Here is a 25,781-nt window from a genome sequence, read left to right on the forward strand (position 1 = left end):
GGCCGGTCGGGCCGGGCAGGGCCGGGCAGCGCGAGGAGCGGAGGTCAGGGGGCGTCGCCGCGCAGGTACCCGCGCCGGGCAGGGCACACCGCCCACGATGACCCCCCCCTCATGGCTCCCTCACCGCCCCCTCACGACCCCCTCACGGCCCTCTCATGGCCCCCTCATGGCTCCTTCACGGCCCCCTCACGATCCCTTCACGGCCCCCTCACGACCCCCTCACGGCCCTCTCCTGGCCCCCTCACTCTCACGGCCCCCTCATGGCCCCCTCACGACCCCCTCATAGCCCCCTCACGACCCCTTCATGGCCCCCTCACGACCCCCTCATAATAATAATAATGATAATGGCATTTGTTAAGCTCTTACTATGTGCAAAGCACTGTTCTAAGCGCTGGGGGGGATGCAGTGTGATCAAGTTGTCCCCCGTGGGACTCGCAGTCTTCATCCCCATTTTTACAGATGAGCCCGTGCTCTTTCCACTGAGCCACGCTGCTTCTCATTTCCCCTTCACGACCCCCTCACCCTCACGGCCCCCTCACGACCCCCTCACGACCCCCTCACCGCCCTCTCATGGCCCCCTCATGGCCCCTTCACGATCCCCTCACCCTCACGGCCCTCTCATGGCCCCCTCATGACCCCCTCACGACCCCCTCACCGCCCTCTCATGGCCCCCTCACGGCTCCCTCATGGCTCCCTCACGGCCCCCTCATAATAATAATAATAATAATAATAATAATAATAACGATGGCATTTGTTAAGCGCTTACTATGTGCAAAGCACTGTTCTAAGCGCTGGGGGGGGGGGTACAGTGTGATCAAGTTGTCCCCCGTGGGGCTCGCAGTCTTCATCCCCATTTTTCCAGATGAGGCAGCTGAGGCTCAGAGAAGTTAAGTGACTTGCCCAAGGTCACACAGCAGACTTGTGGTGGAGCCGGGATTCGAACCCATGACCCCCGACTCCAAAGCCCGGGCTCTTTCCACTGAGCCACAGTGTTTCTCATGGCCCCCTCTTGGCCCCTTCACGACCCCCTCACCCTCACGGCCCTCTCATGGCCCCCTCATGGCTCCCTCACGGCCCCCTCATAATAATAATAATAATAATAATGGCATTTGTTAAACGCTTACTATGTGCAAAGCACTGTTCTAAGCGCTGGGGGGGATGCAGTGTGATCAAGTTGTCCCCCGTGGGGCTCGCAGTCTTCATCCCCATTTTTACAGATGAGGTAACTGAGGCTCAGAGTAGTGAAGTGACTTGCCCAAGGTCACACAGCAGACTTGTGGTGGAGCCGGGATTCGAACCCATGACCCCCGACTCCAAAGCCTGGGCTCTTTCCACTGAGCCACGGTGCTTCTCACGGCCCCCTCACGACCCCCTCACCGCCCTCTCATGGCCCCCTCATGGCTCCCTCACGGCCCCCTCATAATAATAATAATAATGATGGCATTTGTTAAGCTCTTACTATGTGCAAAGCACTGTTCTAAGCGCTGGGGGGGATGCAGTGTGATCAAGTTGTCCCCCGTGGGGCTCGCAGTCTTAATCCCCATTTTTCCAGATGAGGCAACTGAGGCTCAGAGAAGTTAAGTGACTTGCCCAAGGTCACACAGCAGACCCGTGGTGGAGCCGGGATTCGAACCCATGACCCCCGACTCCAAAGCCCGGGCTCTTTCCACTGAGCCACAGTGTTTCTCATGGCCCCCTCTTGGCCCCTTCACGACCCCCTCACCCTCACGGCCCTCTCATGGCCCCCTCATGGCCCTCTCATGGCCACCTCATGGCTCCCTCACGGCCCCCTCATAATAATAATAATAATAATAATGATGGCATTTGTTAAGCGCTTACTATGTGCAAAGCACTGTTCTAAGCGCTGGGGGGGGGATGCAGTGTGATCAAGTTGTCCCCCGTGAGGCTCGCAGTCTTCACCCCCATTTTTACAGATGAGGTAACTGAGGCTCAGAGAAGTGAAGTGACTTGCCCAAGGTCACACAGCAGACCCGTGGTGGAGCCGGGATTCGAACCCATGACCCCCGACTCCAAAGCCCGGGCTCTTTCCACTGAGCCCCGCAGCTTCTCATGGCCCCTTCACGACCCCCTCACGGCCCTCTCACGGCCCCCTCACGACCCCCTCACCGCCCTCTCATGGCCCCCTCACGGCTCCCTCATGGCTCCCTCACGGCCCCCTCATAATAATAATAATAATAATAATAATGGCATTTGTTAAGTGCTTACTATGTGCAAAGCACTGTTCTAAGCGCTGGGGGGGGAATACAGTGTGATCAAGTTGTCCCCCGTGGGGCTCACAGTCTTCACCCCCTTTTTTACAGATGAGGCAACTGAGGCTCAGAGAAGTTAAGTGACTTTCCCAAGGTCACACAGCAGACTTGTGGAGTCGGGATTCGAACCCATGACCCCTGACTCCAAAGCCCGTGCTCTTTCCACTGAGCCACGCTGCTTCTCATGGCCCCTTCACAACCCTCTCACCCTCATGGCCCCCTCACGGCCCCCTCATGGCCCCCTCACGGCCCCCTCACGGCCCCCTCATGGCCCCCTCACGACCCCCTCACCGCCCTCTCATGGCCCCCTCACGGCTCCCTCATGGCTCCCTCACGGCCCCCTCATAATAATAATAATAATGATGATGATGGCATTTGTTAAGTGCTTACTATGTGCAAAGCACTGTTCTAAGCGCTGGGGGAGATACAGTGTGATCAAGTTGTCCCCCGTTGGGCTTGCATTCTTAATCCCCATTTTTACAGATGAGGCAACTGAGGCTCAGAGAAGTTAAGTGACTTGCCTAAGGTCACACAGCAGACTTGTGGTGGAGCTGGAATTCGAACCCATGACCCCTGACTCCAAAGCCCGTGCTCTTTCCACTGAGCCACGCTGCTTCTCATGGCCCCCTCATGGCCCCTTCACGACCCCCTCACCGCCCTCTCATGGCCCCCTCACGACCCCCTCACCGCCCCCTCACGGCTCCCTCACGGCCCCCTCATAATAATAATAATAATGATGGCATTTGTTAAGCGCTTACTATGTGCAAAGCACTGTTCTAAGCGCTGGGGGGGGATACAGTGTGATCAAGTTGTCCCCCGTGGGGCTTGCAGTCTTCACCCCCATTTTTCCAGATGAGGCAACTGAGGCTCAGAGAAGTGAAGTGACTTGCCCAAGGTCACACAGGAGACCCGTGGTGGAGCCGGGATTCGAACCCATGACCCCTGACTCCAAAGCCCGGGCTCTTTCCACTGAGCCACGCTGCTTCTCATGGCCCCCTCACGACCTCCTCACCCTCACGGCCCCCTCATGACTCCCTCATAATAATAATAATAATAATAATAATGGCGTTTGTTAAACGCTTACTATGTGCAAAGCACTGTTCTAAGCTCTGGGGGGGATGCAGTGTGATCAAGTTGTCCCCCATGGGGCTCGCAGTCTTCATCCCCATTTTTACAGATGAGGTAACTGAGGCTCAGAGAAGTTAAGTGACTTGCCCAAGGTCACACAGCAGACTTGTGGTGGAGCCGGGATTGGAACCCATGACCCCTGACTCCAAAGCCCGGGCTCTTTCCCCTGAGCCACGCTGCTTCTCACGGCCCCCTCATGGCCCCCTCACGACCCCCTCACCCTCACGGCCCTCTCATGGTCCCCTCATGGCCCCCTCACGACCCCCTCATGGCCGGGCCCTCGCAACCCCAACCCAAAGGGGCCTTTGATGCCAGGCCTCCTGGGCACCCTCATTTCCCCGCCCCATCCATCCATCCATCCATCCATCCATCCATCCATCCATCCATATTTATTGAGTGCTTCCATTCATTCAGTCGTATTTATGGAGCGCTTACTGTGTGCAGAGCACTGGACTAGAGCGCTTCTGTTCATTCAGTCGTATTTATGGAGCGCTGTGTGCAGGGCACTGGATTAAGCACTTGGGAAGTCCAAGTTGGCGGCATATAGAGAGGGTCCGTACCCAACAGCGGGCTCAACAGTCTAGAAGGGGGAGACAGAGAACAAAACATATTAACAAAATAAAATAAATACAATAAATAGGTACAAATAAAATAGAGTGATAAATACGTACAACAGCGGGCTCACAGTTTAGAAGGGGGAGACAGATGACAAAACATAACATATTAACAAAATAAAATAAATAGAATAAATATGTACAAATAAAATAGAGTAATAAATACGTACAAACATATATATACACACACACACATATATATATATATATATATACAGGTGCTATGGGGAGGGGGAGGAGGGGGAGAGGAAGGAAGGGGCTCAGTCTGGGAATGCCTCCTGGAGGAGGTGAGCTCTCAGTAGGGCTTCTATACCGTGAGCCCGCTGTTGGGTAGGGACCATCTCTATATATTGCCGACTTTACTTCCCAAGCACTTAGTACAATGCTCTGTACACAGTAAGCCCTCAATAAATACGATTGAATGAATGAATGAATGTGCAGAGCACTGCTCTAAGCGCTTGGAAAGTCCCATTGGACAACATTCATTCATTCAATCGTATTTCGTGAGCGCTTCCTGTGTGCAGAGCACTGCTCTAAGCGCTTGGAAAGTCCAATTAAACAACATTCATTCATTCAGTCAGTCGTATTAAGCTCTTCCTGTGGGCAGAGCCCTGCTCTAAGCGCTTGGAAAGTCCAATTGGACAACATTCATTCATTCATATTTATTGAGCGCTTCCTGTGTGCAGAGCACTGCACTGAGCGCTTGGAAAGTCCAATTGGAAAGCATTCCTTCATTCATTCAGTCGTATTTATTAAGCTCTTCCTGTGTGCAGAACACTGCTGTAAGCGCTTGGAAAGTCCCATTTGACAACATTCATTCATTCAGTCGTATTTATTGAGCGTTTCCAGTGTGCAGAGCACTGCACTAAGTGCTTGGAAAGTCCAATTGGACAACATTCATTCATTCAATCATATTTATTGAGCGCTTCCTGTGTGCAGAGCACTGGACTAAGCTCCTGTAAAGTCCAATTGGACAACATTCATTCATTCAGTCATATTTATTGAGTGTTTACTGTGTGCAGAGCACTGCACTAAGCGCTTGGAAAGTCCAGTTGGACAACATTCATTCATCCAATCATATTTATTGAGTGCTTACTGTGTGCAGAGCACCGTACTAAGCACTTGGAAAGTACAATTCGGCAACAGATAGAGAAAATCCCTGACCTGCTCTACACAGATGCTAGAAAGTCCAGTTTGATGACATTCATTCATTCGTTGTCGTACTTATTGAGCGCTTCCTGTGTGCCGAGCACTGCACTAAGCTTGCTTGGAAAGTCCAGTTTGATAACATTCATTCATCCATTCAATCGTATTTATTGAGCATTCACCAGAGCACTGCACTAAGCGCTGCACCAAGCTTGCTTGGAAAGTCCAGTTTGATAACATTCATTCATCCATTCAATCGTATTTATTGAGCGTTTACCAGAGCACTGCACTAAGCGCTTGGAAAGTCCAATTGGACAACATTCATTCATTCATTCATTGTCATATTTATTGAGTGCTTACTGTGTGCAGAGCACTGTACTAAGAGCTTGGAAAGAACAATTCAGCAACGGATAGAGAAAATCGCTGACCTGCTCTACACAGATGCTAGAAAGTCCAGTTTGATGACATTCATTCATTCATTGTCGTATTTATTGAGCGCTTCCTGTGTGCAGAGCACTGCACTAAGCTTGCTTGGAAAGTCCAGTTTGATAACATTCATTCATCCATTCAGTCGTATTTATCGAGCGCTTCCTGTGTGCAGAGCACTGCACTAAGCGCTTGGAAAGTCCAATTTGACAACATTCATTCATTCATTCAGTCGTGTTCATTGAGCGCTTCCTGTGTGCAGAGCAGTGGACTAAGTGCTTGGAAAGTCCAATTTTGCAACAGACAGAGCCCCTACCCAACATCCTGCTTCCCTTATCGTTCCATCCCCATCCTCCCTCTCTTCCCTCCTCCTTTCCCCCCTCTCCTGTCCCCCTTCCCCACTCCCAGCGTTGATCCGGGGCCGCCTTGGCGCGCGGTAGCCCAGCATCCCATCCTTCCTGATGCCTAGGTGGGCGCCAACCTGGTGGGCCCTGGACCAGGAATGGGGGCACCCCCTCCCTGGATGCGGCGGGAATGGGGCTCCGGGCACCGGTCTGGGGCGAGATGAGGGACTTGGCAGATGAGTCGAGGTCCAGGCCTTCTAAACTATGAGCCTGTTGGTAGGTACGGACTGTATCTGTTGCCGAATTGTACTCTCCAAGCGCTTAGCACAGTGCTCTGCACACAGTAAGTGCTCAATAAATAACCACTGAATGAATGAAGGGGTAATAATAATAATGATAGCATTTATTAAGCGATTACTATGTGCAAAGCACTGTTCTAAGCACTGGGGAGGTTACAGGGTGATCAGGTTGTCCCCCGGGGGGCTCACGGTTTTAATCCCCATTTTACAGATGAGGTAACTGAGGCCCAGAGAAGGGAAGTGACTTGCCCAAAGTCGATGGGCCGCCCAGGAGAGAGGAGGAGGAAGAGAAGACCCTGCCCCCGCCCAGCTAGGAGTGGGTTGTGGAGTCTCCCTGATAGCGCTTAGAACAGTGCTTGGCACATAGTAAGCGCTTAACAAATACCATAATTATTGTAGAATCCCAGTTTCCCGAGCTGAGAACCTCGCTGGTCATTGAATCTGTTCCCATCCTCTCTCTGCCTCCCACCCCTGGTCAGGAAGTTCTTTTCGGTGTCCAGCCAACCCCACTCCTGCTGCAGGGCCAAACTGTCCTGCCTCCCCCTCGCTCCTCTTCCCCTCTCCTCCTTGGTTTTACCTTCAGTGCGGGATGGGAAGAGGGGCCCCCCAGAGTCCTGGAAGCCTGAAGACCACCCCTCAGTACACCCTCTCTCCTCCTCTCCCTCCCTCTCTCTCCATTTCCATTCTCCTCGACTGGTTTCTAGCGTCTGTGTAGAGCAGGGCCTGACCTATCCGTCTCTATCTGTTGCCGAATTGTACTTTACAAACGCTTAGTACAGTGCTGTGCACACAGTAAGCGCTCAGTAAATACTACTGAATGAATGAATGAACCCAGTACGGTGACTCACAAAATACCAGTTCTCCCTTGTTATTGTACCGTGAGTCCTATGTGGGAAAACGACTGGCGATGAACTGATTATCTTTCTAATAAACCCTGCTGTTCAGCTCTGTTTGACCCCTACTAAGCGCTTAACATATTATTGTTGTTGTTATGGTATTTGTTGAGCACTTACTAGCAAGTGCTCAACAAATACCATAGCATAATCAGCGAAGCAGCGAGGCTCAGTGGAAAGAGCCCGGGCTTTGGAGTCAGAGGTCACGGGTTCAAATCCCGGCTCTACCAATTGTCAGCTGTGTGACTTTGGGCAAGTGTCACTTCACTTCTCTGTGCCTCAGTCACCTCATCTGGAAAATGGGGATTGAGATTGTGAGCTCCGCATGGGGCAACCTGATCACCTTGTAATAATAATAATAATAATGATGGCATTTATTAAGCGCTTACTATGTGCAAAGCACTGTTCTAAGCGCTGGGGATGTTATAAGGTGATCAGGTTGTCCCACGTGGGGCTCACAGTCTCAATCCCCATTTTACAGATTAGGTAACTGAGGCCCAGAGAAGTTAAGTGACTTGCCCAAAGTCACCCAGCTGACAATTGGCAGAGCCAGGGTTTGAACCCATGACCTCTGACTCCAAAGCCCATGCTCTTCTCCACTGAGCCACGCTGCTGTAACGTCCCCAGTGCTTAGAACAGTGCTTTGCACATAGTAAGGTGCTTAATAAATGCCATTATTATTCATCATCATCAATCGTATTTATTGAGCGCTTACTGTGTGCAGAGCACTGTACTAAGCGCTTGGGAAGTACAAGTTTGCAACATATAGAAACAGTCCCTACCCAGCAGTGGGCTCACAGTCTAAAATAATAATAATTATTATTATTACCATGTGCCAGACACCAGACTCAGCACTGTTCTTGGCACAAGTTAATCAGGTTGGGCACAGCCCCTGTCCCACGTGGGGCACACGGTTTTAATCGTGGGCGTGCCCAAATGTGCATCCCCTTTGCAGAGGGCATCGTAGTTCAGCGAGTTAAGGCGTTTAGGATGTCCCACTCCCCAAAGAGTTAGGAGGTGGTCACAGGGGGTGACCTGAGGAGGGGGTTGGGACCTCTGGGCTCAACCTGACCCCTGGAAGTCCCAGCTGCCCCCGCCCAAGAGGGCTGGGTTGGGTGGAGTTGAAGGTCTCGCCCTTTTTCCATACCTCACCATTTCCACCCCTGGCATCCCCATCTTGGCTCCCAGAGGGGTCCCTAAGGTAATTAGCGGCAGAGCTGGAGGAGCCGGGCTAGCTGAGGAGTGTGTTTGGGGGTTTTCTCTCGCCCAGACTGCTTCCCTCCTCCCCTCCTGGGAGGCCAGTCCAAGACAGAGAGCCAGGAGACCTGGTTTCTAATCCCAGCTCTGACACTAGCCTGCAGTGGGACCTTGGGCATATCATTTAATCTGTCTGTGCCTCGGTTTCCTCATCTGTAAAATCCCTATCATTCCTTCCCCTTAGACTCGGAGCCCCGTGTGGGACAGGGACTGGGCCTTAGAAGCAGCGGATAGAGCATTCATTCATTCAGTCGTATTTATTGAGTGCTTGCTTTGTGCAGAGCATTGTACTAAGCGCTTGGGAAGTACAAGTTGGCAACATGTAGAGACGGTCCCTACCTAACAACGGGCTCACAGACCTGGGAGTCAGAAGGACCTAGGTTCTAATTCCGGCTCCGCCACTTGTCTGCTGTGTGACCTTGGGCAAGTCACTTAACCTTTCTGTGCCTCGGGAACCTCGTCTGTGAGCCCCATTTGGGCCAGGGAGTGTGTCCAGCCTGATTTGCCTTGTATCCACCTCAGCTGTTAGTGCAGTGCCCAGCACATAGTGAGCGCCTTAACAAATTAAGGTGCAGAGAAGCAGCGTGGCTCAGTGGAAAGAGCACGGGCTTTGGAGCCAGAGGTCATGGGTTCAAATCCCGGCTCTGCCAATTGTCATCCGTGTGACTTTCGGTAAGTCACTTAACTTATCTGCGCCTCAGTTCCGTCATCTGTAAAATGGGGATTAAGACTGCGAGCCCCCCGTGGGACAACCTGATCACCTTGTAACCTCCTCAGCACTTAGAACAGTGCTTTGCACATAGTAAGTGCTTAATAAATGCCATTATTATTATTATTATTATTCTCTGTGCCTCAGTTACCTCTTCTGTAAAATGGGGCTCAAGCCTGTGAGCCCTGTGGGACAACCTGATCACCCTATAACCTCCCCAGTGCTTAGAACAGCACAGAGTAAGTGCTTAATAAGTACCATTAAAAAAAAATCCACAGTTATTGTTATCCTGTCTTCTCCAGTGCTTAGACCAGCGTTTGGCACATAGTAAGTGGTGACCAGTTATCCCAGTTATAATTCTGATTATTATTAGGGGAAGTTCCCAGGGGCCAGGAGGGGTGGAGGGAAAGATTTGGGGCAGGGACTGGAGAGGAGCGAGGATTCATGGTGGCTGTGAAGCCATGGGGCAGAGGGGATGGGAGGGATTGCCCTGCTCTCCTCTCTTCATCCCCCAACTCCTCTCATCCTTTCGCCTCTCCCGTTCCTTCCCAGGACAAAGGCTGCCTTGTGCCAGGCAAGGCTGCCTGGAACTGCCAGGGGCTCCAGGGACACGGGGAGGGCTCCTGGGTGTGCGTGGAGAGTGCCAGGGCATGGCACCAAGTGGGGGTGCCATGATGCCAACCGTGATGTGGAGGGTGGGAGGCAGAAACGCGAGACCACACTGGTGGCTGTGATTGGCCCAGTCTGTGGAGGTGAGGTGGATGGTGGGGGCCGGGCTTTCATTCAGCTCTGTCCCTCCAAGCTGAGCCGGGCTCCGGGGTCTTCCAGGCCCTCAGGGAGACTATGTCTAGCGGCGGCCTGAGCTGGAAGCACGTAGGATCCAGTGAGCGGGAGGCGGGGGAGTCACGGGGACCTGAGGTGATCCTCTTTCTGGATCCGGAGCTGGCTTGGGAGACAAGGAGAGGCCTGGGGGACTAGCGTTGGGCAGGGGCCGGACGGGAGGGGGAAGACCTCTCGGGAAATGCCCTGCCTCAAGTCTCCTCTCTTCTTCGCCCACCCCACCAGTTCCCAGGAGCCTCCGGCGCCATGGCCGTGTCCGTGTCCGCGTCCCCGGGCTGCCAGCCGGACCTGGTGAATGACAACAGCCGCCTGAGCTCGCCCCTGTCCCGGCCCCTCCAGGCCGCTCACAACCAGCTGCTCAACGCCAAGCTCCAGGGCGTCCACCCCGTCTCCCGTGCCTCGGTCGCCGGGGGACCCCGGGGCCGGCAGGCCTACGGGCCCACCGCCCACCTGCATGGCACCATGGGGCCGGGAGAGGCGGAGCGGGACCCCACCAACGCCAAGTGGGTGAAAGACGGGCAGAACCAGCTGCGCCGGGCCGCCAGCGTGCAGCAGGACCAGAACCGCAACGTGACGGCGGCCGTGGGGACCGCGGCCGTGGAGACGGCGGGGGAGACGGCGGCCCTGGAGACGACGGCGGGTGGGACCGGCCCCCACGAGCCGAACGCCCCCGGGTCCGCCGCTTCAGCGGCCAAGGGCCTCCTGCGCCTCTATTCCGAGCTGGAGCTCAACGCCGCCAACCGCGAGCACCCGGGGCCCGGCCTGCTCATCAACCTGCGGCACCCCGGCCCCCAGCTGCGCCGGCCCGGCCGGTTCCGCCGCGACGACGACGAGGAGGAGAAGGCGGCCGGGGAGGAAGGTGGGGAGGAAGATGAGGACGAAGAGGAGGAGGAGGACGACGAGGAGGAGGAGGATGAAGAGGAGGAGGACACCTCCTCCTGGCGTGGCCGGGAAGAGCCCCCGGAGCGTGGGCGGGACGGGCCGCGAGAGCACGGGCGGAGCGCCAGCCTCCTGTTTGGCATGAGGAACAGCGCGGCCAGCGACGATGATTCCAGCTGGGCCACGCTGTCCCAGGGCAGCCCCTCCGGCAGCTCTCCCGATGACACAGGTACACAAAGTTGGGGTGGGCGGGACTCGTCCCCCAGAATCGGGGTCCCAGAATGGCTGACCGGCTGTCGCGTGGAGGGCAGGGTATCGGAAGCCTGCACCCCGGGGTCCCGTTGGTTTTGGGGGGTCCGTTGGGCCTGGCCGGATGCCCTGAAACCTCCTGGGAAGATGACCGGGGCTGCTTTGGTTCTTTTTTTGGGGGTCCTGGTCTCGGGGTTCCCCTGCCTGCCGTCTTCCACATCCTAGATACATACATTTCCCCCTTCCCCCGCCACCGCTGGCCTGGAACTGACCGGATCAGTTTGGGTTTGGACGGGGCAGAATATTCTCCCTGTACCATTCTGGGAGGGAATGAGAGATGGGGGGCCCAGAAGAGTGGGGTCAGGGGGCTGGAAGCCCAGGGGAGGAGACAGTAGTGTAGATGTTGCTATCCAAGCGTTCGTGGTCCAAAATTAGCTTTTGGGATGGTGTACAGTGAGCTGCGTGCTGGGCAGCAGCGGCACGGGAATCAAGGATGGAGGCTCAAGTTGACTGCGCGCAAGAAGGCTTCCGTATTTTTACCAAGAAAACTCTATTAGTAATAATAATCATAATTATGGTTTTTAAGCGCTTACTATGTGCCAAGTGCCGTTCCAAGTGCTGGGGTAGATACAAGGTAATGAGGTTGTCCCACATGGGGCTCACAGTCTTCAGCCCCACTGTACAGATGAGGAAACTGAGGCACAGAGAAGTTAATAATGGCATTTATTAAGCGCTTACTATGTGCAAAGCACTGTTCTAAGCGCTGGGGCGGTTACAAGGTGATCAGGTTGTCCCACTGGGGGCTCACAGTCTTTATCCCCATTTTATAGATGAGGTCACTGAGGCACAGAGAAGTGGCTTGCCCAAGGTCACCCAACAGACAAGCGGTGTCTGTTGTCAGGATTAGAACCCACATCCTCTGACTCCCGAGCCCGTGCCCTTTCCACTGAACCACGCTGTTTCTATTGATAAACTAGCAGAGGGATTGCAGATGGAGGTGGGGCATTCTGGGATAGATGTGTCCGCCGAGTCGTTATGGGTCCGGGACGACGCGACAGTATAATAATAATAATGATGATGATGGCATTTGTTAAGCGCTTACTGTGTGCAAGGCAGTATGAGACAAGACAGTGAGCCGTGGGTGTGAGCGTAAGTAGGCGTGCCACAGGGTATCCATACCCACATGTATTTTTGGGGAGGGCTGTGGGTGTAAGGCTAGTTGCTCATCAATAAGGGTGCGTGTAGCTTGGCGAGCTCGTGTATATGCTCATTCATTCATTCAATCGGTCATATTTATTGAGCGCTTACTGTGTGCAGAGCACTGGACTGAGTGCTTGGGAAGTACAAGTCGGGAACATATAGAGATGGTCCCTACCCAACAGCGGGCTCACAGTCTAGAAGGGGGAGACAGACAACAAAACATAGACAGGTGTCAAAATCGTCAGAGCAAATAGACTTAAAGCTATATGCACATCATTAACAAAATAAATAGGAAATATGTACAAGTAATAAATAGAGAAATCTGTACAGATATATGTGGAGGTGCTGTGGGGAGGGGAAGGAGGTAGGGCGGGGGGGTGAGGAGGAGGAGAGGAAAAAGGGGGCTCAGTCTGGGAAGGCCTCCTGGAGGAGGTGAGCTCTCAGTGGGGCTTTGAAGGGAGGAAGGGTTGGGCGAGAGCGAGGTACGGTGAGGAATGTCCTCTGGGCGAAGACCATCCCGGAAGGGAGAGTTGGACGGTGGGTGGCTTGGGGCTGGTTCTGGGGGACCCGATCAGTATGCTGGGGCCCCCCAGGACATAGGGCCTCTGAGGACTCAGTCTTCCCCAGAATGGCTGCTAGGCACGGGGAGATGGGTGAGCCACTGGTGGCTGGGTGTTGGCCCATCGGGCCTTGGGACTACAAGCCCAAAACAGTAGTGGCCCCCCTCAGCCTCCATCAATCAGTCAATCGTATTTATTGAGCACTTCCTACGTGCAGCACACAGCAATGGGAGAGTGGCTTCAGGAGCCGTTTTTCCTCTCGCTTGCTCAGACTCCTCCCGCCCCTCTCCCTCATCTCCAGTGAGCGTAATTAGTTCTAGTGCTTATTAAGTCCTGATTAAGTGCCTAGACGTTCAGAGATTGGAAGTGGGATGAGAGGAGGGGCCGGGAAGTTGCGTGAGAAAAGGGCTGGGTTTGAGGCAGAGTATTTTAGTGCACCTGGAAGTCTGCGGGGGTGAAGTTTCTGAAAGGTGGGCTGGAGAATCACATTCCTCTATTTATTTTACTTGTACGTATTTTTTACTCTGTTTTATTAATGATGTGCATGTAGCTATAATTCTATTTATTTTGACACCTGCTTACGTTTTGATGTGTTGTCTGGCTTCCCCTTCTAGACTCTGAGCCCCTTGTGGAGGTAGGGACCGTCCCTATATGTTGCCGACTTGTACTTCCCAAGCGCTTAGTACAGGGCTCTGCACACAGTAAGCGCTCAATTAATACGATTGAATGAATAGTAAGCACTTGGGAGAGTACCCGATCACCTGTGGTTATTTTGCTAATATGTTTGGTTTTGTTCTCTGTCTCCCCCTTCTAGACTGTGAGCCCGCCGTTGGGTAGGGACCGTCTCTATATGTTGCCAACTTGTACTTCCCAAGCGCTTAGTACAGTGCTCTGCACGCAGCAAGCGCTCAATAAATACGATTGATTGATTGATTACAATAGAACAGACCCATTCCCTGCCCACAGTGAGTCTAGAAGGGAGCTTACAGTCCCCTTCTTCTACTCCAAAGTGAGGGTGGGCAGCTTGGGTGGTCTGGGGCCAGGCCAGCGGGTCTGAGCCTGAACGGGGCTCTAGTTGTGAGGGCGGCGTCTGGTTCCTGTCATGGAGAGCGGAGAAGAATGTTTGTGTGTGTTTGTGCCTGCGTCCGTCCATCCATCCGTCTATTCCAGGTGAAGGCATCACAGCGTGGCTCGGTGGAAAGAGCCCGGGCTTTGGAGTCAGAGGTCACGGTTTCAAATCCCAGCTCCGCCAATTGTCAGCTGTGCGACTTCGGGCAATCACTTCCGGGCCTCAGTTACCTCAGCTGTAAAATGACGATTTAGACGGTGAGCCCCACATGGGGCAACCTGTTTACCTTGTAACCTCCCCAGCGCTTAGAACAGTGCTTGGCACATAGTAAGTGCTTAATAATAATGATGGCATTTATTAAGCGTTTACTATGTGCAAAGCACTGTTCTAAGTGTTGATGCCATCACTGTTATTATTATTATTATTATGGGTGACCCTGGGCAGGGGCATAGGCTTCATCTTCTCTAGCTTGCCTGCCGCTGCCCTGGCTGCTGGCAGAAGGGCCGGTGGTGGAGATAGCCCTGAGGAAATGGGCTCTACCCCTGGCCGCCCTGCCGTGGGACCCAGGGATGGACTCAGAGCCGGGGAGAGGGAAGGCTGCCGCTTTTCCCGCCTCTCCCAGGAACGGAGCTAGGACAGAGGCCCGAGCTCACGGGATCCACACATGGCCCGCCACCGGTGTGGGGGGCAACGCAGCCAGGGAGTCCGGCACCGAGCCCGGATCGCGGGGAAACCACGGCCTCCACTGCGGCCCTCGGGCCCCTCCAGCGCCGTGATGGGAGCTGGGAATCCCCTCGCCTTTCGCCCGCAACCATCTCCATCCTGCATTGAGGAAGTCAGATTACAGCCCGACCCCGGTATTCCTTCGACTGTCATATCCCAAAGGGTTTCTGCTTGGTTCCTTCCAGGACTTAGCCCGGACTTCCTCCCCAGCTAGTCGGTCAGTACCGCTGATTGATTGAGGACAACTGCTACAGTCAGGGTGTATGTGTGTCTGGGTGTGTGAGTGACAAAGTGAGGATTTCTGAGGGTGTGTAAGAGTTGGTCAGTAGGTGGGGTTTTTGAGTGGCTGAATATGATGTCCCTCCATTGTGCGCCTCTTTATTTTTCTCTTCCGTCTCTGTGTATGTGTGTGTACATACACAACACACACACAGGACAAATGTTGTTTGTGTATATCCTCTTTTGTGTTTGAAGATGATGCCTTTGGGGTTGCCAGTGGCAAGGGCAGGGGAGAGGTCCCACCCGTCCATGACTCCGGTGCGATGGCGGACAGGGCTGGTGGATGGGGAGGCAGGAGGGATGGAGCTTGGGGAAGGCAGAGGAGAAGAGGGAGCACGGTGAGGAGGAGCAAGCCGACTAATGGTGGGCTGGCTGTGGACGGTGGTTGAAAGAGAGGGGCGACTGAGAAGAGGGAGACCCCGGACTCTTGCCCGCACGGAGATCTAGGCCCGACCCGGCTCGGCCCCTCCTGGCTCTCCGTCCTGACCGGGACGCTCTGTCCGGGCCTGAAGGGTGAGCCGAAACAGAAGGCTCGGGGCAGGGCGGGGTTGATCTTGGCCCCCCTCAACTTAACAGGATTCAGTCTGCTACTGGCCTTACGGCCTCAGACCCACAGGCTCGGAGGCCAGGCCCCAGTGGCGGGGTGAATGGGACCCCGGAAGTCTGGAAAATTCAGCCTGAACTCAGGGGCCCGGTGGAGCCTGCAGAGAAGGGGTGAGGTCGCTGGGGAGGCTCCGGTTTGATCCCGGAGCAGAGGGCTCCCCCTTGGCAGGCTGGTGGGGTCCCTGGGGAGGGAGGACTGGTCTGAGGGGACCCCTAATTCAGCAATGCAGGAATCATCTGGACTCCTCGACTGCCAGTTCCCCCCCTCCCATCCCAATCCCCCTTCCCAATCAGTCAGTCAATCAACGGTATTTATTGAGCACTTACTACGTGCCGAACCCTGTCCTAAGCGCTTGGGAGAGTACAGTGCAACAGATTTAGTGGACAAGTTCCCTGCCCATAACGAGCTTAGAGTTTTAGAGGGGGAGACAGACACTGATATAAATAAATTAGTAGCGTATAATATATAATTTAAAGATGTGTACTTAAGTGCAGTGGGGTTGGGGGCGGGGACGACTCTCAAGTGTCCAAAGGTCACAGATCCAAGTGCGTGGACGACGCAGGAGGGAGAGGGAGCCAGGGAAGGACGGCTCGCCCCCCTCCCCCCCGCACCCCGATCCAAACGCCCCTTCCCCCACCGACCCCGCCCTGGATGCTTCCGTGCCTGCACCCTGTGAGAGCGGAGTCCGGCTGTCCTTCTCCGAGTCTTGGTCGCGGTCCTCCTCCTCCTCCTCCTCCCTCGTCCGGCCGCAGCGGCCCCACCTCCATGCTGCACAACGCCCGTGGGGTTGCCTAGCAACCCTGAACCCAAGGGCCAGCTCTTCTACCGCCTTCTCGCTTCCTTCCCGCTGCCAGCCGAGAGCCCACACCTCCCCGCCACCGCCTCCATCTACCTGCCGGCCCCCGGGCCAGGATTTCCGGTTTCCCTGGCAACCGGAGCCACGTCACCGGCTGGTCCCCACTCTCTGTCCTCCCCCCCGTCCCCCCCGTCCCCATCCCCAGCTGGTCCTGCAGCCACCGTTGCCGAGGAGACGCACATCCCCGTGCCCGCCCGGCTGTGGCAGGTGAGTGTGGACGGCTAGCCCCGGTCCTGCCCCGCCTCAGAGCTGGACGGGACCACGCTCTCGCTCACACCGTTTGCCCATCCACCCTCTCCCCACATCTACAGCCAGTTCCGGTGCTTGCTTCCCCCTCCATTTCTCGCCGCCTGAGACCTGGGGATCTGGGCTCCGGGAGCGGCACACCCGCGGTGGCGGGTTGGGGCCACCTGAGCTGCCTATGGAGGATGGGTGGGCCTCCCCTGTCTGGCCAGGCCTCCCCGGCAACCAGGGTGGGTGTGGCCATGCCGGGACCTGCAAATGATGCATGGGGCTGGAAGCCAGGAGGCCTGAGGTGCCGGCCCAGAGTCCCAGGCTAAGATGGAGGAGCCGGGGAGAAGAGAGGGAAGGGTGCTGGCTTCCCCCTACACCCCCCGGCATCGAGGGCCTCAGGGGAGCGGTGTCCAGACTCGGGGAATGGGAATCCCTCCTGCCTCACCACCCCCGCCCCGTGCGTCTCCCTCCCCGGCACGGCCCGAGTCCACCGCTGACCTTTCTGAGCCCCGGGCTCGGTGGGGAGGGTGACTGCGCGGCTGGCAGATGGCGGCTAGGCGGCGGAGAGGGGGCACGGAGAAGGAGGACAGGCGGGGAGGCTGCTCTGTTGGGCACAAACGCTCAGAGTCCCTGCTGGCAAACCGGCTTGTGAGGCCGGAGGCAGGGAGGAGCGGGGATCTGGGCGGGCCGGCTTTCCACCCCCCGGGCCGGATCTGGGGCCGCTGCGGGAGGGGCGGGTACCATGTTCTCCAGGGACTTCTTCCTGGCTATCATCCTGCCGGACAGTGGTCCAGGTAGGGGTCTAGGGTTGGGGGGCTCCACAGGGGGTCTGGGCTTGGAGGTCTGGCCAAGGCCGGGGGTGAGAGGGCGGGTCTGCGGGTGCCTCGGCAGGAGCCTCGAGTCGCGGAGGCTCGGGATTGTGGAAGATGGGGCCACCTTCTCCCATTCCTTCCTCGATGCTCTCCGGGAGTGTGTTATTGGGCCTTAACCTGGGCTGGGAAACGGGGGGTGGCGATGTGTGGCTGGCCGCACGGGTGTGGATCTGGGCATGTGAGGGGTCTGGGGTCACACTGATCGTGCTGGGGAAATGTTTGCGGGGGCCCAGGGGTGACAGGTTAGTGGAATGTTGGACCCAACCCCCCCGCCCCCCACTTCCTTCCGGATCCAGCGTTTTCCATCCCCGGCTGAGCTGCCCTTCCCAGGTTCGGTTGGCCTCCCCTGTATCAGGGTTGGGGGCGGGAGGGGCAATGTCTAGCTAGCCCTAGGTCACTCCCCCACCCCCTTGGCTGGCTTGGTGCTCGTGGGACCTGGGACCCTTCCTTCCCCTTTGTGTTGGAGGACAGAGAGAGGGTCTTGGGTAATCCTCTTTTTGCAGTCGAAGGGTTGGGGGAAACGAGGGGCTACCCAGGACGGTCCCATCCGGGGGCCCCGGACCCCTCCCCCACCTCCCCCGCTTTATCTCTGACAGACTCGTTCTGGAACCGCAATTCTTTCGAAACGGATTCGGATCTGCCCGCCGGATGGATGAGGGTCCAGGACACTTCAGGGACCTACTACTGGCACATCCCAACGGGGACCACCCAGTGGCAGCCACCTGCCGCTCCTGGCCAGGGCCGGGGGCCCCAGGGTCGAGGACCGCCGCGCCAGGGGCCCGCCTCCACGGGGGACAGTCCCACCGAGGAGCCTCAGGTAAGCCCCGGACCCGTGACCTCAGACGGCTGCCTCTCCGCCCTGGGGGCCACCCATCCCCACCCCTACAAGACCCCTTCCGCCTCTAAATCCACGGATCCCTAGGGCTGGAGCATAGTCAGTGTGTTCCCCTTCCCTGCCTCTCCCTCTCTTCCAGGGCTTGCCCAGCCTCACCAGGTGAACCGGGGCTTTCTCAACACTTTAAAATGTCCCCTCGTCCCCCCTCTGCTAGCATTGGGAAGCTGACTGGGGTGACCCAACCCAACCAAACACTGACCACCTGGGAGCCCCAATCCCGCTCTCTCCCTTGTCCTGCACATGTAAGCACGCACACTGACATGCTCAAACATACATACATATATCCATGTATCCGTACCCCAGCTACAAACTGCCACAGAACATTGAAGTGTTTTGGTGGGTTTATAAATGTTTTTTGTGACGTGCTTACTGTGTACTAAGCACTGGGGTGGATGTGAGGTTGGACACGGTCAGTGTCCCACGGGGGGGCTCACAATCTTAATCCCAATTTTACAGATGAGGTAACTGAGGCCCAGGGAAGTGAAGTGACTTGCTCAATGTCACGCAGCTGACAAGTAGAGGAGTCAGGATTAGAACCCAGGTCTTTCGGACTTTCGGGGCCCTGCTCTATCCATTAGGCCACGCTGCTTCTCTGACCACATTATGGTCAGAGACTACAGATCACCTTATTCTCCCTGCCCCACTCGCCAGGCACTTGATCCCAAGGAACCCCTTACTCGAATACGCACGTCTGGGGGTGTTGTGTGTTTTGTGTGTGTGTGTGTGTGTGCGTGTGTGTGTGCATGCACATATGCATGCGGGTGCATGAGCATTGCACACAGGTCACTGAGTTTATGTGTTGTGTATGTGTGAGAGAGAATATAGGACATAACGATGTGTGTGTATGTGTGAGCACATGGGTTATTTTGTGTGTGTGTGTGTGTGTGTGTGTGTGTGTGTAATATCTCCCCCTTCTAGACTGTGAGCCGGCTGTTGGGTAGGGACCGTCTCTATGTGTTGCCAACTTGTACTTCCCAAGCGCTTAGTACAGTGCTCTGCACACAGTAAGTGCTCAATAAATACGATTGAATGAGTGAATAATAATAATGATGGCATTTATTAAACACTTACTGTGTGCAAAGCACTGTTCTAAGTGCTGGGGAGGTTACAAGGTGATCAGGTTGTCCCCCAGCGGGCTCACAGTCAATCTCCATTTTTCAGATGAGGTAACTGAGGCTCAGAGAAGTTAGGTGACTTGCCCCAAGTCACACAGCTGACAATTGGGGGAGCCAGTTGTAAGTGTATGAACGTGCACCTGTGCCACCTCCTCAGAGCCCTGAAGCTCCTCCCTTCTTTGGAGCTTTGGGCCCCTTGCTGGAGTCAGCCTGGTTCCTCCCTCCTGCCCTTTTTCCTTCCCTCTTTCCCTCCGTCCGGCTTCTTCACGTAACCTCTCTCCTTGACCCCGCAGCTCACATGGACAGGCTTCGGCCACTGCGCCGGCTTTGAAGATGGAGAATTTTGGAAGGTGGGTGTGGAAGAGGAGGGGCTGGAGGGGGCCCCTCTGGGAGTGGAGGGAGGGAAATGGAGGAAAAGGTCCGGGTAAGGGGGAGGAGGAGGAGCGGGAGGGGAAGACCACTGGAGTGGTGGGAGTGGGGGAGGTTCTGGAGCCCTTGGACACCGGGGGTGACCCATTTTAGCCCCCAGCCTAAGCCGGGGCAATGCCCGGCCCCTCCTTTCTTTTCCCTGGGACGTTGTGCCGTCACCCCCTCCTTGACACTGTGGACCCCCCCCCTCCACCTCCCCGCCATCCACCCCCAGGATGTGCGGGGAGAGGAGGAGCCAGCCCTGGAACAGGACCAGAAGGACGAGGACTCTTCCTTGCGTTTTCAGGCCCTGGATATCAGGTGCGGGATGGGCGGGCAGCGGGGAGAGGGGCCCTTGGCGGACGTTTCTTGGTGGGCGGGTGTCTGGGAGCGTGAGGAAAGTCCTGGCTCCGATTTCATGTCATTCCCGAGCCTGCCTTCACTCCCCCTGGTCTATCCTGATGTCTCCTCCTCCGTCTTTTTCCGTGGTCTCCCCCGACTCTGCCTTATTATTTCCCCTTCCTGACCACCACCTCCCGCATCTTCCCCTTAATCCCTCACCTCAATCAGTGGTATTTATTGAGCCCCTAGTGCGGGCACAGCACCGTTCTAAGTGCCCGGGAGAGTACAAAATAACAGAGTTGGTAGGCCCGTTCCCCGTCTCCGCCCCGCTACTGATTCTGCCTCCCCCATTCCGCTCTGCCTCTCTCCTGTTTCACTCCAATCTCCCCGTCTCCTCCCCTCTGCCGCCTCTCTCCCTGTCGCCTTTCCCCTGTCTCTCTCCAGCTGTGGGCTGTCTGAGGAGGAGGAGGAGGAGGAGGAGAAGCCCCTTCTGAGCACTAATCCTGGAGCCCAGGTTCGCCGACCTAGAGAGGAGAAGGGGGAGGCAGGGGGTCCCCGTGCCGGGGTCCCCTGGGGAAGGGACTAAGAAGAAGAATCAGAATTCAAACAGTGAGACTTAGACGGGCACCGACTGTGTCACGACGGCCGGGACAGGTAGACGATTTTGAGGCTGGACACCGTCCTTGCCCCACACGGGGCTCACCGTCTCTTCTCCCCGTTTTGCAGAAGAGAAAGCTGAGGTCCAGAGAGGTTAAGCGGCTTAGCCCAGGGCACCCAGTAGGCCAGCGGGTCTCCCGACTTCCAGTCCCGGGCTCTCTCCGCTCGGGCAGGGGCACAGACGCCCCCGTCCCCTGCCCAGCGCCGGGGACCCCTGGGGCCCCGCCCCTGCTCCCAGTGGGACCCCTGTGGGCTCCCGCCGGCCCCAGCCCCCTCTGGTCATCCCGCAGGTGTTCGCCGTGCGCTCGCTGGGCTGGGTGGAGATGACGGAGGAGGAGCTGGGGCCAGGGCGCAGCAGCGTGGCCGTCAACAACTGCATCCGCCAGCTGTGCTACCCCGCCGGCCCGCGGGGCCCTGCCCACGGCTGCTGGGGAGAGGTGAGGGCCCCCCCGGCTCCGCGGCGGCGTGGTGGGGAGCGCAGGGGCCGTGGAGGAGGAGGAGGAGGAGGTGGGGGTGGGCCCACCGGGAGCCGTGGGCCCACCCCCCTCGCCCCCCCCCATTTCCCCGGCAGGGGAAAGACATGCTGCTGCAGCTGGAGGACGAGTCGCTGAAGCTGGTGGAGCGGCGGGAACGGACGCTGTTGCACTCCCAGCCCATCGTCAGCATCCGGGTGTGGGGCGTGGGGCGGGACAGCGGCAGGTAGGGGACGGCGCCGGCCCCGGGGGGCGGGACGGGCCGGGACTCTGCTCCTGGGCCCCCCAGAAGCCCAGATGGGGCCTGGGGGAGGGACTCGATCTCCCTGTGGCTGGGAGACCGGTGCTGGGGGGAGGGAGTTTCTGGCCTAATTCTGTTCTCTGACTGTCTCTTGCTGCCGGACCCTAGAGAGAGGTACTGGCCCCTTCCCCGCTCCCGTTGGCCCTGTCTTGCCCCACGTCCCCGTCCCTCTCATCTTCTGTCCCCTGTCATTTATGCCTCAGCCCCCCACCCCCCCCAGTCCCCTCTGGGGCTTCTCTTCAACCCACCCCCGTGCGCCACCTCTCTTTCCCACCCCGGTGCCCCAGCTCAGCAGTCCCCCCGCTACTCCTGCAGGGATTTCGCCTATGTGGCTCGGGACAGGCTGACCCAGATGCTCAAGTGCCACGTGTTCCGCTGCGAGGCGCCCGCCAAGAACATCGCCACCAGCCTGCATGAGATCTGCTCTAAGGCACGGCCGGCCCCCGGGACCCCCGGGCCCTCAGCTCCCTACTTCCCCCCAATCCCAGATAATAGCAACCCAACCCCAGATGTTCCCTCCCTGCCGGTTCCGGATCTGGCTTCAGGGGCCAGTCTGAACCGGGAAAGATGGGTGATGTCGGGACGGGGGCGAGGGGGATGGGCTTCTGTTTGGGGTGCAGGAAGAGGCCGGCAGGAATCGTCCCACGAGGGAGTCCCTTTCCCCCCCTCACCCAGATCATGGCCGAGCGTCGTAGTGGCCGCTCCCTGGTCAACGGGCTGAGCCTGGATCACGCTAAGCTGGTTGACGTCCCCTTCCAGGGTGAGCACGGGTGACTGTCTAGGGGGGTGCCTGTGGGGGGTAGGGGGGAGTTGGCTGCCCTGGTCCTAGCTTTGGCAGAGAAGGCTGGCTCTTGAGAGTGCCAGCTTGTAACGGAGGAGATAAGGGGAAGGACTGGAAGAGGGGGCTCTGAGGGGTGGGAGAGTTGGCTTGGTGGGGTTGGGCTTGGGCTGGGCCAAGGGATCTCCCCCCGCCCTCTGTTGTGCCTCCCTCCCCCTGACTGGTAACGGTCGGATTGTTGGGCGGGGAGGAGGGGAGAGGACGGGAGATCTGGGACCCGAACGAATCTGTCCCCTCCCCCGACCGCTCCACCCAGTGGAATTTCCAGCCCCGAAGAGTGAAATGGTGCAGAAGTTCCAGGTCTATTACTTGGGCAACGTTCCCGTCTCCAAACCCGTTGGTATGTGATTGCAGGCCCCTCCTTTTCCTGCGGCCTTCCCTCTCCCTGGGCCCTCTGGGCACCCTGGGTCCAGACATCTCTTACTCCCCTCTTGGCTGCTTGGTGCCCTGCCCGACCCCAGCACCGGGCCCCCCGTTCTCTGCACCGTGTCCTCCGTCCTCCCTGCTCCCCCAAGACTCAGTGGGTGGAACAAAACTCAGAAAGGGGGGCAGTGGGGACCCTCGTGCCGACTGGGTGGCCGAATCCTCTGAACTAAGCCCTCCCCAAGGCCTGGCTCCCCATCCTCTGCCCCCTGAGGCACTTCCCCTCGATTTCTACATCCTCATCACTTCCCGTCCCCGACCCCTCCTTAGTCTCGTGGTGATGTCTTGCTTCCCTTCCAGTAGTTCCCCAGTGGCGCGCTCCCCTCCCCACCTCACCACAATGTTTCCCCAGTGGCCTGGTCCTCTCCCCTCCCATGGTTCCCCGATGATGTGCGCCTCGCCTTCCCCGGTAGTTTCCCGGTGACATGTGTCTCTCTCTACCCCCACGATTGTTCCCCCCGTCTTCTTCCCCGATGGTTTCCCAGCAGTATGCACCTCCGCCCACCCCCCGCGGTTGTTTCCCAGTGATATGGGCCTCTCCCTGACCAGAGTTCCCCAGAGGAGTGCTCCCCTATGCTCCCAGCCCTTCCCAAATGGCTCCCGAACGGATTGCTTTTCTCTCCCCCTGCCCCCCCACAACGGTCCCCCGGTGGAGCGCTCCTCTCCCTTCCCGGTGGCGCGGTCCCCTTCCCTCCTCCCACCGGTTTCCCAGCGGCATCCCCGCCCTCCTCCAGGGGTGGACGTGGTGAATGGGGCCCTGGAGGTGGTCCTGGCCTCCAGCAGCCGGGAGCAGTGGACCCCGAGTCACGTCAGCGTGGCTCCCGCCACCCTCACCATCCTGCAGCAGCAAGTGAGCGCTCGGGCCCGCGGAGCCGGGCGGGGACGGAGGGGAGGCTGGCATGGGCGGCCAGGGCAGAGGGGCCGGAGGCAGTAACCGTGTCCGGCGTCTCCCCCCGCGCAGACGGAGGCCGTGCTGGCCGAGTGCCGGGTGCGATTTCTGTCCTTTCTGGCCGTGGGCCGGGACGTCCACACCTTCGCCTTCATCATGGCCGCCGGCCCGGCCAGCTTCCGCTGCCACATGTTCTGGTGTGAACCCAACGCCGCCAGCTTATCCGAGGCGGTGCAGGCCGCCTGCATGGTGAGTGTGTGTGTTGGGAGGGCCGGGGGGAGGAGTTGGGGGATCCCATGGGGAGCACGGGGGGCAAAGCCGTACTAAACTCGGGGACACCGTGAGCCGGGTGGATGGGAGAGCCGTTGGGTGGGGTGGGGTGGGCCCGGCCGGGCGCTTTCTCCCAACTCCGGGCCTCAGGATGATCCTTGCTCCCTCTCCCCGCCCCCGGCCTCCAGCTGAGGTATCAGAAGTGCCTGGACGCCCGCCCCCAGGCCTCCAGCTCCTGCCTCCCGGCCCCACCCGCCGACTCCGTGGCCCGCCGCGTGGGCTCCACCGTGCGCAGAGGTGTCCAGACGCTGTTGGGCAGCCTGAAACCCAAACGGGCGGGGGCCCAGACTCCCTGAGCGGCCCCGGCGAAGGGGGCGGCATCCACACTGAGCCCTCCCCCTCCCTCCCTCCCTCCATCCCCCCTCCTGACCCCAGTCGTGGCTGAGGGACTCGGGTGTGCTTGGGAGAGGAGCATGGGGCAGGAAGGGGCCTGGCACGGGGGCACCCCAGCGCTCCCCGCCCCGGCCTCCCCCCCCCACCACCTAGGGATAGGGGCCTGGGATCTTCGAGGGGGACAGGGGTGGTCGGGTCTGGGCTTCCCTGTGTGAGGGTGGTAAGGCAGAGAGTCAGCTCCCCTTCCCCAGGGCTGAGGGAGAGAAAGAGGCCTCCAGTGACCCCGCATCCTCCCCTTGGGCTCCGGGCAGAGGAGAGAGAGACTGTGTGAGTGTGAGAGCGTATGCATGTGTACATCTGTGTGTGCACACGCACAAGTGTGGGTGATACTGGGCTCACCGGCATCCGAGTGGTGGGAGTCCGCCCCGCTCCCCATCCCTCTTCCTCCCCACATCTGTGCTCTGGATGTGTCACGGCCAAGCGGGACCAAGAGCCCCTAACCCGCCCGCCCGCCCAGACGGGGCCTAGGTTGGCGTGAGGGCCCGAGGCCGGCTGCCACTTCCCCACCTCCCTGCCCCGCCGGCCCCGGCCCGCTCTAACTCACTAATAAAACCAGGCCGAGCCCGCCCTCAGCTCGGCTCCGTGTCCCCCCCGCCGTGTGTCCGTGTCCGCCCCAGCCTCCCGGCCGGGCCCCGGGCTTCAGTGCATGCCCTCTGCCGGGGCCTGAGCCTCGTGTCCACCCTCCCCCTGCCTCCGGGGCCCCCCGGCACCTCGGACTCCGTTGTCAGAGCAGGCTCGGCCAGCGGCGGCGGTGGCGCCGGGCCTCTGGGCCGGACGCCCCCCCGCCCCCCCGCCCTCCGAGACGCGGGACTCTTCGAAACCAGATCCGCCGTGAGGGTTGATGAACGTCTGTACAATTCAGAAGAACATGTGCTATACAGTAAAAACCGCTCTATAACCCAATGGAAAAGGACTGCGTTGTGTCAGGCTTGGGGTCTGAAAATCTGTCAGAACCGACACCCAGTTGCCTCCTTTCCTCTCGAAGCTGGCAGGTGACTCTTCCCTCCTCCCCCTCTTTCCCCCCCAACCCCGGCTGCAAACACACTCACACTCCCTTAAAAAGGCCCGATCAATAGTATTTATTGGATGGCTACCGGCCCAGGCTACACACTTAGTAGAGAACAATAAAAATCAATGGCCCAGGCCTCGTTCTCAAGGTGTTTACGTTGTAATGGAGGCAAGCAGGCGGACCTACCGTTTCGAAGGCTGGGATCCGGAGGAAAGAAAGCAACCACGAGTGGGAAGATGGAAAGACGAATGACTAAC

At 57.9% G+C, this 25,781-nt stretch overlaps 1 protein-coding gene across 8 annotated transcripts; it reads left to right on the forward strand.

The window, feature by feature from the left end:
• APBB1 (amyloid beta precursor protein binding family B member 1) lies at positions 1-25,659 on the forward strand. Of its 8 annotated transcripts, none has more exons than XM_038768940.1 (15): positions 1-65; positions 10,152-11,034; positions 18,048-18,268; positions 19,755-19,811; positions 20,105-20,190; positions 20,656-20,725; positions 21,159-21,305; positions 21,440-21,567; positions 21,751-21,756; positions 21,958-22,072; positions 22,318-22,402; positions 22,737-22,820; positions 23,638-23,753; positions 23,865-24,041; positions 24,251-25,659. In XM_038768940.1, the coding sequence occupies exons 2-15, from the start codon at positions 10,173-10,175 to the stop codon at positions 24,416-24,418; spliced, it is 2,322 nt and encodes a 773-aa protein (XP_038624868.1). In that variant the 5' UTR covers positions 1-65; positions 10,152-10,172; the 3' UTR covers positions 24,419-25,659. The 8 variants fall into 8 exon arrangements, with proteins under 8 accessions (XP_038624868.1, XP_038624877.1, XP_038624852.1 ...); XM_038768949.1 differs by having other exon boundaries at positions 27-43; XM_038768924.1 differs by lacking the exon at positions 1-65 and adding an exon at positions 9,905-10,004.
• The last annotated feature ends 122 nt before the right edge of the window (positions 25,660-25,781 follow it).

Source organism: Tachyglossus aculeatus, chromosome 2 (assembly GCF_015852505.1).
Source record: "Tachyglossus aculeatus isolate mTacAcu1 chromosome 2, mTacAcu1.pri, whole genome shotgun sequence".
NCBI classification, from domain to species: Eukaryota; Metazoa; Chordata; class Mammalia; order Monotremata; family Tachyglossidae; genus Tachyglossus; species Tachyglossus aculeatus.